The sequence below is a fragment of the Lasiosphaeria miniovina genome, assembly GCF_030549165.1.
Source record: "Lasiosphaeria miniovina strain SMH2392-1A chromosome Unknown B0T26scaffold_3, whole genome shotgun sequence".
NCBI classification, from domain to species: domain Eukaryota; kingdom Fungi; phylum Ascomycota; class Sordariomycetes; order Sordariales; family Lasiosphaeriaceae; genus Lasiosphaeria; species Lasiosphaeria miniovina.
In genome coordinates, this window is record NW_026848222.1 from 1,913,974 (window position 1) to 1,926,112 (window position 12,139).

The 12,139-nt window shown below is 55.3% G+C and overlaps 5 protein-coding genes across 5 annotated transcripts; 3 read left to right on the plus strand and 2 right to left on the minus strand.

Moving 5' to 3' along the window:
- Positions 1-36: 36 nt before the first annotated feature.
- On the plus strand, positions 37-1,561 carry B0T26DRAFT_206177 (uncharacterized protein). Its single transcript, XM_060433771.1, has 5 exons — positions 37-401; positions 545-648; positions 766-945; positions 1,037-1,098; positions 1,197-1,561. Exons 1-5 carry the CDS (start codon positions 265-267, stop codon positions 1,281-1,283), a joined length of 570 nt encoding a protein of 189 aa, XP_060298101.1. The 5' UTR covers positions 37-264; the 3' UTR covers positions 1,284-1,561.
- A 105-nt stretch (positions 1,562-1,666) lies between these two features.
- On the minus strand, positions 1,667-3,942 carry B0T26DRAFT_644426 (uncharacterized protein; the record flags this gene model as incomplete). The annotated part of the gene is made up of 5 exons (XM_060437630.1): positions 1,667-2,412; positions 2,473-2,847; positions 2,904-3,089; positions 3,145-3,213; positions 3,312-3,942. 5 exons carry the CDS (start codon positions 3,940-3,942, stop codon positions 1,667-1,669), a joined length of 2,007 nt encoding a protein of 668 aa, XP_060298102.1.
- A 618-nt stretch (positions 3,943-4,560) lies between these two features.
- Positions 4,561-6,861, plus strand: B0T26DRAFT_850654 (uncharacterized protein; the record flags this gene model as incomplete). The annotated part of the gene is made up of 2 exons (XM_060447638.1): positions 4,561-5,092; positions 5,179-6,861. Exons 1-2 carry the CDS (start codon positions 4,697-4,699, stop codon positions 6,859-6,861), a joined length of 2,079 nt encoding a protein of 692 aa, XP_060298103.1. The 5' UTR covers positions 4,561-4,696.
- A 717-nt stretch (positions 6,862-7,578) lies between these two features.
- On the minus strand, positions 7,579-8,438 carry B0T26DRAFT_673914 (uncharacterized protein; the record flags this gene model as incomplete). The annotated part of the gene is made up of 3 exons (XM_060439652.1): positions 7,579-8,113; positions 8,236-8,279; positions 8,343-8,438. The coding sequence occupies 3 exons, from the start codon at positions 8,436-8,438 to the stop codon at positions 7,579-7,581; spliced, it is 675 nt and encodes a 224-aa protein (XP_060298104.1).
- A 433-nt stretch (positions 8,439-8,871) lies between these two features.
- B0T26DRAFT_642672 (P-loop containing nucleoside triphosphate hydrolase protein) lies at positions 8,872-11,738 on the plus strand (the record flags this gene model as incomplete). The annotated part of the gene is made up of 2 exons (XM_060437466.1): positions 8,872-9,190; positions 9,265-11,738. 2 exons carry the CDS (start codon positions 8,872-8,874, stop codon positions 11,736-11,738), a joined length of 2,793 nt encoding a protein of 930 aa, XP_060298105.1.
- Between the last annotated feature and the right edge of the window lie 401 nt (positions 11,739-12,139).

A 12,139-nucleotide genomic window follows, 5' to 3' on the forward strand; every position in this document is an offset into this window, starting at 1 on the left:
TGTGAAAGAGCTTCAAGGCTCATCAACCGAGGAAATGTCGTCATGTCATTCGCTCTTCCGAGCACGCACCACATCTCTTTCTTTGATACAAACTTAGGCCACCTACCTACCTAGGCAGGTACCCTACGAAGGAGAAACAGAAAATATTCGAAAGTATGAATACTATATGTCAAATCCGAGCGTGATAGTGAATAGGGAGCATTTTATCGCATCGACCCATTCAGTCATTCGCATTTTACAGAACCAAGGAGAATAAGAATAAGAATGCCACGCCCCACAGCGCGACAATATGGACAGGAAGCAGCCGTGGACGACGAGGAAGACGGCTGGTGTTCGGCCGCGTGCTGTGCGCCCCTGATCACAGAAGCCAGACGACCGATTGAGGTTGGGGATATGGGCGGGTATAGGACCCTCTCTCTCTCTCTCTCTCATCTTTTTCTAAAGCAACACACCCCCCGTTTTGGCTCTCGACTCACAGACAGCCAATTGAATGGGCGAATGAGCTAACACGCACCCCTTTCCTCTCGCGCCCCAAAACCAACAGCTCCAGAATCGGGCAAAAAGCATTTTATCTGTGGCCGCTGTGCGCGCCGCTCCTCTTTGACAATGAGAGCAGCGATTGCCGCGATCACTGTGCAAATGAGAGGAGTAAGTAAACACGCCAACAATACCCTCTTTCCTTTGTTACGATTCCTCTCAGATTTGGTGTCACACACACACACACACATAAATATAGATAATGGCACAAGCTAACCGTCCACCTAGCCTTCCTCTCGTACCTGCGGCTGTCAATCTACATGTCGATCGTGTCGGTGGCTATCATCCTATCCTTCCATCTGCGCAAGGCGGCCACGGACACGGAGCTGCGGATGGCGAAGCCGCTGGGGGCCGTGTTCTGGCTGCTGTCCGTGTCGTGTCTGGGCGTCGGCGTGGCCAATTACATTAGTACGTCGTTTCACTCTCCCCCTTTCTTTCAAGTTAAGTAAATAAGTACGTGGCTTCTCACTGACGATATTTGCTTTCAACTCAAAAATAGAGACCGTCAACAAGTACGGCCGGCGAGCGGCCATTGTACAGCACGGATGGAAGACGCAGACGGTAAGACCCCTTTCCGTCCCTCACCAAACACTCTCCTGGTTTCGCCCATGGGAACATGCAGCGACTCGCTGCTGCCCTTATTTACTGACTTAAACCAGGTCATGGCCGCCGTTGCACTGAGCATCGTGGGCGCCTGCGTGACGCTACTAGTTCTAAACAAGCTAGACGAGCAAGCCGACACCTAAGCAAGCCGAGACATGTCATGAAAAGATCCCTTCCTCATGTTCAAGCGTGCAGAAGAAAAAATGCTCCTCCTTTTTAATTATCTGTTCCTGTCCGGGAAAGAGAGGGGAACCTCCCCTTCTCTCGAACAAAAAAACAAGAACGAGAGTCCAAACTATATACAATCTGAAGGAGGGGGAAGCTGCTACCGGCTACTAGACCGCGGCATTTCCTTCCCTCTCCAAATACACAGATTACCCCTATGCCTATATACAATATCGAGATGTGGTGCAGCTCAAAAAAAAAAGGAAGGGAAGCCCATGCAAGAAAATGAGACAGAAAAGAAGAAAACTCGACACTTCAAGACAGAAAGATACACTAACCGCGGATGTCCCGCTAATACAAATTAATCATCCCTGGTACAAAACAAGTCCCCAACGGATGCGCGCGGTATTAAGTCGTCGGGCGCGAGCGAGTCGCAGCCGCCGACGGCGCGCCTGAACTCGGCCGCGTAGTCGGCGGCAGAAGCGTCCAGGCCTACGAGGTTGGTGGGCGTGCCGTCCCAGAGCAGGAACGGCATGTCGTCAAAGTGGAGGAGGCTTCCGTCGCCGGGCAGACTCTCGAGGAGCGGGCCCGCCGTGAGGGACAGCTCCGCGGGCTCGGGCGTTTTGCGGAGGTCTGCCTCGTACTCCTCGGGCGCCTTGTACAGCTCGTTGTGGACGACGGCCAGGTTGCCGGCGGTGGGCTGGCTCGGGTAGAGAGTCCAGTAGCCCCGTGCGCGAGACAGCTTCAGGGCGTGCTCTAGCCAGGAGGGATATCTCTTGCTGATGGCCTTGTCGGCAAAGATGGCCGGTAGTGGCGGCTTAGTCTTACGCTGCAGCTCGAGCGTCCTGGATACGAAGCGGTGGAGCTCGACCCATTTATGTCCCGTATAGAGCACGGCATTGCTGTTGGGAGCCTGCCAGAGGAAGGAAGTAGACTCATCGGACTCGGTGGCCCGTGATTTGGCAACCCTCACCGGCGGGACGAACGGCTCCGAGGCGTTCAAGTGAGTCGAAGGCAAATCGAGACTGATGCCAAGCAGTCTCGAGTCCCATTGCTGCACAACGGCTGCGTTTGAGTGAATGTATTCCAGCACCGAGTATTTCAAGTCTACCGAAAACCAAAGTCAACTTTGTGCAGGCAGTGGACGAGGGCGGAATATGCACTGACAGTGGAAGAAGCGAGGTGACAGCTCAGCTTGAGGTGACAGGACCAAAACATGGGAGTGGCCCGGGCTCGCAGGCCAGAACGACTCGACGAATCGTACCGAGCTCTCCTCTTCGGTCAGGCCACTGCTTGAGATGCGGTGCCTGAGCGTAAGTTGTTTCGCATGCGTGGGGTTGTAGACACTCGCTGGAGGCCACTGAAAGGTCTCTAGAAACTTAGCCGTGGGAGGATCCACTTTGTGAGGAAGCTCGATGGTTAGATGGGGAACGGAGCCCGAGCTGTAGTCTGCCGCCGCCAATGACTTCAGCAGCCGTATTAAGCTGCCAGAGGCCCCAGAGGAGGCCTGGATCAAGATGTCGATACTGATTTTATCCCATGCTGCACTCTGGAATCAGCACATAACCCATTGAATTCATGTCTGAAGGTATTCTCACCGGCCAAGGACGCGCTATCCAGCTTGGTAATCCAGGAAAGTTGCGTAGGGGCATCTGCGTCTAGCTCGATTAAAGGGACCTCCATATCAGGTACCTGGACCCTGACTCCTTCAAGGAAGAAGTTTTCCTCCAAGCTTGAGCCATCCACAATCACCACCTGGGGATGCATATAACTGTGAATATGGACTGCACGTGAGTTAGAAATTACCACCGAAAAAGACCTGCGCCAACATAAACCTACAGAAAGCACGGGTGACGGCAGTTCCAAGGCGGGTATCGGCAGATGAGGCTGAATGATCAACTCGGGCGTCTGTACATACATCAATCAGGTCAGCGCCAGCGTCCGAGGTAAGAGGAGGTGCTTGTCTAGCAGAAGCGCCCGCGAATTGCGACTTGACTTCAGCATACCGTGAAATATGATCTCGCACGAGTCAGCCACGCCATTGACAGCACGGAGCTCTTCAAAGGCAATCTCGCTCCGGCTCATGAGCGCGAAATGTACATAGCTTCTGAGCATGGCTCCCATTTGGCAAGCTATTGGCAGTAACACGGCCGCGCTTTTCAAGCTGGAGGCGGCAAATAGGACGTTTCTATTCGCGTTATATTCCCCATTGGTCTCGGAGATGGCATTCAGGGAGGCGCCGAGGTTTTTGAACTGGATGCGCCCATTGTAACTGCCGCTCGCCGGCGCCGGCGGCTCGTCCTTAGTGCTTGGTTTGCTGCTGTGTGGGCGTGCAGGCCGCAGCTTGGGCATGGGCTTGGGCTTGGGGGGTAGGGGTTCCAGCTCGGAATCGTCGAGGTGGTTGTATACGGGCCGGCGTCGATCTCGTATGGGCAGGTCCGCGGGGATATTGTGTATGAAGAGATAGAGGCACAACCCTAGTACTAGGGCGATGGTGAGACGCTTCAACACGCGGGACTGTGGCAGCCGGGCGGCGGAGCTCGGGCTCCATTGGGATCGCATGTGAGGAAGCTTGGTCGGTTTGCGATCGTCGTCTTTTTTCCCGAGCTCCTCGTCACTGAAGAAGAGTGAGCCCATCCTGCTCCACGCCTGCATCGTCTGAACAGTTCGCGCCTTGGATGTGATCCAAGACGGCCGACGAATCGGCGCTTCCTTTGCGGCAGAGGGCCAGGACTAGGGGGACGGGACGGCGGCGTCCAGTCTTCTCTTCCTTCACTCGCGTGAGCAGCAGCAGTAGTCGCTTGCGGCCGTCATTTGGAGGAGGAAGTTGCTTGGCCTGGCGGGTAACGGGTATCGTGGCCTATTTACGCATTGTTGCCAGACACAACGGTCTCACGAGCTAGGTGGGTGTTCTGGAAACGAGCTGGTCTCATAGCCCGAGTAATCGGATAGAAGGTTGGAATGGGCAGGGGGGAAAATTAAGGCTCACTTCAAAGCTCAAGTTTGCCCTGGGGTACTTTAAACGTGGCGCCAAGTCCGTGCGCCACTGAGCTTCCTAACCGTTGGCGGTCTCTCGCGCTGGCCTTCGACGCAGTAAGATGTCAACGTAGCGGCGCAGATCGACCCACTGGGTACCCCCAGGCCCCACATCCATCTCAGACCCCTGATTTTACTGTGCATGGGGTTCCTGGTTGTGGGACGAAATGGCTGGTCTTTTTTGGCGGGGTCGAGGGCGGGGAGGTTTTTTTTTTTTTGCGCTGGTCAACCAAGTGCGTGTCGATTGATGCCAGAATTTTTATTTTCATCGGTATATAGACCCAAGAAACAATACGGAAACACGACTCAGTACCAGTGCCATTATTCATTTGGATAACCAAAGAGAAGCAAAAAAATGGGAAAATCCAATCGGAATAACAAGGCGAGGGCACTTCGCTCTGACCCCATCGCCAAGCCCGTCAAGCCGCTATCCGATCCTGAGCTCGCGGCACTTCGCGAAGCCCGGATTCTCCCCGTCATCAAGGATCTCAAGAGTCCCGAAGCCAAGTCACGCACGGCTGCGGCGAGAGCTATTGCCAACATAGTCCACGATACAAAATGCCGAAAGCTGCTCCTTCGCGAACAAGTCGTGCACGTTGTCCTCACCGAGACTCTCACTGACGCCAGCCCCGACAGCAGAGCAGCCGGCTGGGAGATTCTCAAGGTCCTCGTGCAAGAGGAGGAGGCCGACTTCTGTGTTCATTTGTACAGACTCGACATTCTGACTGCCATCGAGCATGCCGCAAAATCGGTGAGCTCGCTCCTGTTCAGCCGCTGCCGAGCCCAGATAAGACGAAACACTGATGGGCGCACGCTTGACTAACACTTGACCGTCAGATCATCAAGACCCTCACTGCAACTGAACAGCCCTTTGGAAAGCTGCTCAAGGCCCAGCAGCGCCTCGTCTGGGAGATTACCAGCTCCTTGATCGCCCTTCTCACCCCCATTGCGCTGGCCCGGGATGAGATTCTCGACGCCGTCGTCGCAAATCCGACGATTCTGCGGTTCCTCTTCCGCCTAGTTGCCTCAGACCTAGTGCCACAGGAAATCTTCGAGGAGACCCTCTCCTGTCTAATGGTCTTGTCCGAAGACAACCTGCCGCTCGGACAGGCCCTCACCGATGACCAAGAGACGCGGTGCTACGACGAGCTCCTAAAATTCAAGACGGGCGGTGGTGTGAGAGCAGTGCTGGCCTGCGGCGTGCTCCATAACGTCTTCTCGTCACTACAGTGGCTCGATCACAGTCCGGGCAAGGATGGCGCCTACGATGCGATCCTAGTCCCGAGCCTGTCCCAGGAGCTGGAGCAGGTGTCCTCCAGCAACGGCAGCCTCAAAACCAGCAACCCCGAGATTGCGCAAGTAGCTTTGGAGATCCTGGCATCCATCGGCACAGACCTGCAGAACACGCTCGAGAAGGGTAACCGTCCCCAACCTGGCGCAGCCGGCAAGTCAAAAGATGAGGAATGGAACGGAATAGGTGATGAGGCTGCGGACATTGACGTGGACGCGGTGGCCGAGGCGGACGATGATGATGCGATGGATGTCGATGGGGGCCACGAGAAGGACGACTCAGACCAAGATGACAAGGATGAGGCTGGTTCGGATGACGACGACGACGACGACGACCTTGACGAGGATATGGACCTAGTCACGGGCGGCGATGACTCTGTTCCAGACGCCGCCGGCCTCGACGACCTGCCCACGTTGCGAGAGCTGATACAGAAGGCTCTCCCGCAACTCATCCGGCTCTCGAGTGCTTCCGCAGATAGCGACGAGACTGTAGCCATCCAAATCCAGGCCTTGTCGGCCTTGAACAACATCGCATGGACCATATCCATGATCGACTTCGCCGAGGGGGAGAACGCCCACGTCTTTGACGTCTGGGCCCCGGCAGCGAAGAAGATTTGGCAAAAGACCATCACCCCGATCCTCGACTCGGACAACGCAGACATAACGTTGGCCACGCTAGTGACGAGCCTTGCATGGGCCATCGCGCGGAGTCTGTCTGGGGACACTCCTTCTGACGGGACCCAGCACCGCAAGTTCATGGCACTCTACCAGGCGTCCAAGGGGCTCGAGCACCACGACGAGGGCGGGGATGAGGGTCACTGCGGGTGCGACTGCGGAGACGACGATCCGCTTCAGAGCCTAGGCGTCAAGTGCATCGGCGTGTTGGGCTGTCTTGCTCGCGCTCCCGCTTCCATCGACGTCAACCGCGAGATTGGCGTCGCCTTCATGTCACGCCTAGCCAACACCAACGACGTGGCGCCGCCCGCCGAAATCATCGAGATGTTGAACCAGCTATTTGACATGTACGCCGACGAGGAGCAGGCGTACGATAAGGAGGTGTTTTGGAAGGACAACTTCCTGCAGCATCTGCAAGAATTGCTGCCGAGGCTCAAGATCATCGCTAAAGGTGTTGACAAGAGGGCCTTTGAGGAGCTGAGGACAAAGGCGGACGAGGCTGTGCTGAACCTGGCGAGGTTTATACAGTACAAGAAGAAGCATGCACCACGGTGAGCTTTACCACGGGGCCACAAATAAAAAAAGTATTTAGGCGCCTGGGGCTTTTGTTTAGGGGTATACTTTGACAATTTCCAGTTCGATAGATTCGTCCAGAATATTTCACGTGAATTTTGAATAATCATCATGTCAAACATGCATCATGCAGCGTGAAGTGGCGATGTCTGTGTTCATCCACATCAACAAGTAGGTGACATCAGTCACAATACTCTTGCTCTGATAGAGCTTCACGGCTGTAGAGAGAAGAGTTAATAAATGGAAAGGAAAGCACAATTCACAATCCTCGACAAGAAGAACAGACCGTTTTGCCAAGACGAAGAAGAGGCCTTCGTGATAATAATCATTTGCCGGACCGGATCGGCAGGTTGGGAAAAAAACCAGACTTGTCTTAAAGACCGGTTCCGTACGGTATAGTCTGGCGAGATCTTCGTTAAGCTAATTTGGTCAGACTAAAAGAAAAACCAAAAGTATTCATTCCCCATTTCTCCCAGTGTGTACATTTCCTCAAAAAGTTCAACTCACAAGATTTCGTGCAGCGGACAAGCGTAAAAAGCTTGAGTAACCAGACTGCGACCAGCTGGCATAATAGGGCAAGTCGATGCCGGGAAGGAAGAAGAGGGGATGGGAGGGGTGTGGGAGAAAGGGGGGAGGGAAACCAGGTTGGGGGCGTCATTGCACCCTCAGTCCATTCCGAGTCGAGGCGGTTAATGAATTTCAGCCAATGGGCTTCAGCTTCTTCTTTTTCTTCTTGTCGCCGTCGCCGCCAGTCTTGCCCTTCTGGAATTGGCGCCAGCTGTCGATGCGCTGGTCGCGGGTGGCCTCCCAGTCCACCTCGTGCTGGCGCTTGCGCTTGCGCACCTCGAGCTCCTCGTCGGCGCGGCGCTGCTCGCGGCCCTCCTCCTGCATCTGGGCGCGCAGCTGGCGCTGGCGGCGCTTCTCGTTGTCGATCAGCACCTCGACCGTCTTCTCGCGCCACTTCTTGTCGAACTCGGGGGTCCGCAGCTCGGGGCTGTCCACGTTCCACTTGTTCTCGCGCATCAGCAGCATGCGCGCGTCCGCAATGGCTTCGTCCAGCGTCTGGCGGTGCTTCTCGTCCATGAGCTCCGTCTGGGCTTTCTTGAGACGGTCGAAGGCATCCGGCGCCAGCGGATTCTTAGTCTTGTCTGGATGGATCAGCAACGACTTTTTGCGGTACATGTTCTTGATGTCTGATTCGGGGACGCCAGGCTTCAGTCCCAAGACGGCATATCTGTTTTGCGAGTGTCAGCTAGGCTGCAAGTCGCAAAGGCGTTGCGCGCGGCAGCAGAGGGGGGGGACTAGGTGTCACAACGGGGTAAGCTAGAGAGCAGGATGGGCGTCGGTAAAACGTACGCATCGAGTCTGAATTCTTTCAGAATCCGGTCGATTTCGGCGTCCTGAAATGGTCAGCAACAAGATCAAACTTGGCGAAGCAGATAATGATGGGAATCTGAGCCCACCTTCTCCCACTCCTTGGCCTCCGACTCCAACACCTCCAAGGCGTCTCGATCGTCGACCGGCTCTTCCTGCTTGGTCTCATCTTTCTTGGTCGCCATTTTGCCCTGCGGTTTATATCTTCGTCTCGAAAAGTGCCTGGGACAGCGCAGCGGCAGAGAGGCAGTCGAGAATTGATGGCCGAGTGTTTAGTCATGCGGACGTGTGATGTTGAAGGAAGATGAGTGACCGCAGCGGTAGGCGGGAGTTATTGCACTGTACATACAGTAGTACGTGACAAGTGGTTGAAGTACCTAACGCCCCCGCAGCTTGCAGGCGGCGATAAGCGATAAGCGATAAGTGAAGTTTAAGAAGTCCCCGTTAAGGAAAAAAATTGGTGGGACTAGCCAATTGCGCGACGAGTGGGTTTGGCTTCCCTGAGAGAAGAAAAAGCCAGGTACGGTACCTAGTACCTACAATTGCTTAGTGTAGAACGGAGAGAAATTGGCGACTCTGTACTGAACTTTCCCAACAAAACAGCCGCGCTCGTACACGATGCCGAGACGAAGCCCGTCTCCAGCACGGTCCGAGAATGAAGTCGACATTGCAGACGACTTGTATGTCGACGACGGCGACGACGACGAAGTACCGGCCGGCTTTGGAAAAAACGGAAAAAACAAGAAAAAGGTAGCAGCTTCGGCCCTCGACCTCGACTTCAACGACTTGTTAGGCGGTAACGGCAATGGCGGCGACGGCGGCTGGGAAGACGATGGCGACGAGGCCTTCATTGCCTCGCGCCAGAGGAGCTCCAACAGGAAAGCGTCGAATGCGCCGGGCAAGTCGGCCAAGAAGGGCGGCGGTTTCCAGGCAATGGGTAAGTTGCGAACTCCTCTTCCCCAGGAAGATGAAGATGGGATGTGGAACTCACACATTTCCTCCTCCACGCAGGGCTCAGCACCAACGTCTTGAAGGCCATCACCAAGAAGGGCTACCAGGTCCCAACGCCCATCCAGCGGAAGGCAATCCCCCTAGTTCTCGATCGAAAGGATGTCGTGGGCATGGCCAGGACAGGTTCCGGAAAGACAGCTGCCTTCGTCATCCCCATGATTGAACGTCTCAAGGGCCACAGCCCCAGGGTCGGCGCCAGAGCCCTCATCCTCTCGCCGTCACGCGAGCTCGCCCTGCAAACGTTGAAGGTCGTCAAGGAGTTCGGCAAGGGAACCGACCTGAAGGCTGTCCTGGTTGTCGGAGGTGACAGCTTGGAGGAGCAGTTCGGCCTCATGACGGCCAATCCCGACATTATCATCGCAACCCCCGGTCGTTTCCTACATTTGAAGGTTGAGATGGGACTGAATCTCTCCTCCATCAAATACGTCGTCTTTGACGAAGCCGATCGCCTTTTCGAGATGGGCTTCGCCGCCCAGCTTACAGAGATTCTGCACGCCTTACCACCGTCCCGGCAGACGCTGCTATTTTCCGCCACCCTCCCGTCGTCTCTCGTCGAGTTTGCTAGAGCAGGTCTGCAAGACCCTAGCCTAGTCAGGCTCGATGCCGAGACCAAAGTGTCCCCCGACCTCGAGAGTGCCTTCTTTTCAATTAAAGGGGGTGAAAAAGAGGGCGCCCTCCTCCATATTCTTCACGACGTGATCAAGATGCCCATGGGGCTCCCGGCAGGCGTCAGGAACGAGGAAGAGGACCACTCCAAGAAAAGGAAGCGCGGCCCTGATAGGCCCAATCCAAAGGAAAAGCCGACGGAGCATTCGACAATTATCTTCACCGCCACAAAGCATCACGTCGACTATCTTACACAGCTGCTACGGCACGCAGGTTTTGCTGTGTCCTACGTATACGGTTCGCTTGACCAGACTGCCCGTATGATGCAAGTCGATGACTTCCGCAGGGGAAGGTCGAACATTCTTGTCGTGACAGACGTGGCAGCCCGTGGTATCGATATTCCAGTTCTCGCCAATGTCATCAACTACGACTTTCCTCCTCAACCCAAGATCTTCGTTCATCGCGTTGGTCGAACAGCTCGTGCTGGCCAACGTGGTTGGGCTTTCGGCCTGGTTCGGGATGTTGATCTCCCCTATCTTGTCGACTTGCAGCTCTTCCTTGGCAGGAGGCTGGTTGTTGGCCAGGATACAAAAGACCATTCCTTTGCCCAAGACGTTGTCATCGGCACATTGAAGAGAAACGACGTTGAGTCAAATGTGGAGTGGGTAAAAAAGGTGCTCGACGAAAGTGATGACATCAGAGCGCTCCGGGGCGTGTCGGTCAAGGCCGAGAAGCTGTACATGAGGACGCGCAACTCTGCCGCAAGCTCGAGCGCGAAGAGGGCTCGTGAAATAATGTCAACGAGAAGCTGGGCACAACTTCACCCGCTTTTTGGAGACGACGCTGCCCATGCCGAAGAGGCCCGGGATAGCCTGCTCACCAAAATCAGTCTGTTCAAGCCGCAAGAAACAGTTTTTGAGCTTGGCCCCAAAGGCAAATCAACTCGGAACAAGGCAGCCGAAGTCATACGGAGTATCAGGGCAAAGATGCCGCTTCGAAAGACCAAGATGGATGACGACGACGCCGAGGACGCCATCGAGTATGACTCGTCGTCTGAAGCAGGCGAGAATGAATTCGAAGAGTTTGGGGAGGAGGGTGATGTTAAGGTCGGCAACGAAGGCTCTGGCAAATACGATGACTATGAGAACGATAATGACGACAGCGACGACGAAGTTGAAGTCACGGTTTCCAAGACGGCAGTATCCAGGAAGGGGAGGTCGACATTCGAGGACCCAGAGGTGTTCATGTCATACTTGCCGCGCACAAACAGCGCGGCTGAGGAGCGGGCATATGGCGTGCACTCGGGCTCGCAGAACGCCAGCTTCATCGAGGCGGCGCGCGACGTGGCCATGGACCTAACCAACGACGACGGCGCCAAGACGTTTGGCATGCCGACGCGGGCCAAGTTGCGTTGGGACAAGAAGCAGAGCAAGTACGTGGCGCGCGTCAACGACGACGACGGCTCTCGCGGCGCCAAGATGATACGCGGCGAGAGCGGCGTCAAGATTGCGGCCAGCTTCCAGAGCGGCCGGTTCGACAAGTGGCGCAAGGCGCAACGCGTCAGCCGCCCTCACGTGGGCGAGGCCGAGAAGCCCAACCACGTCCGCAACTTTAGCGCCCAGCCCGGCGTCACCCGCTTCAAGCACAACGCGGAGCGCGCCCCCAAGGACGCCGACAAGTTCCGCGACGACTATCACATCCGCAAGAAGCGCGTCGCCGAGGCCAAGGAGAACCGCGTCGGCAAGTACCGCAACGGCGAGGGCAGCAAGCGCGAGCTCAAGTCGGCTGTCGACATCCGCAAGGCCCGCCAGATCAAGGAGCAGAAGATGGCCAAGAACGCGAGGCCGACCAAGAGGGTCAAGAGGTGATCTGGGGCGGCTTAGGGGGTTCGGGGGGTGTGTTTTATGTAGGCGGTAATGGGTTCTCTCTCTCTGACTCGAGGAGTGCCGATATAAATACAAATGGGTTGTCTCTTCGTGTCATATGTGCATTTTCTATTTTGCGGGCCTAGTATCTCGAGGTTCGTAAAAGTTGCGCGGCGTGAAAGAAAAGTCATCACAGCAAGAAATTGTGCTGTTTTGATTGTGTCTGTCTGGGAGTAATATTTGGCACCTAGCTACCAAGAAATCTTTCGATAAATCATTGGAAACGGAGACAAAAGGGTCTCCTAGTAAACATAATCGAAAGGAAGTATCAACGAGGAGAGATCGAGAGGAATATATTTACGTGCGGTGCTCAACGCGTACACACCACGTTCATGTTTTGAGCC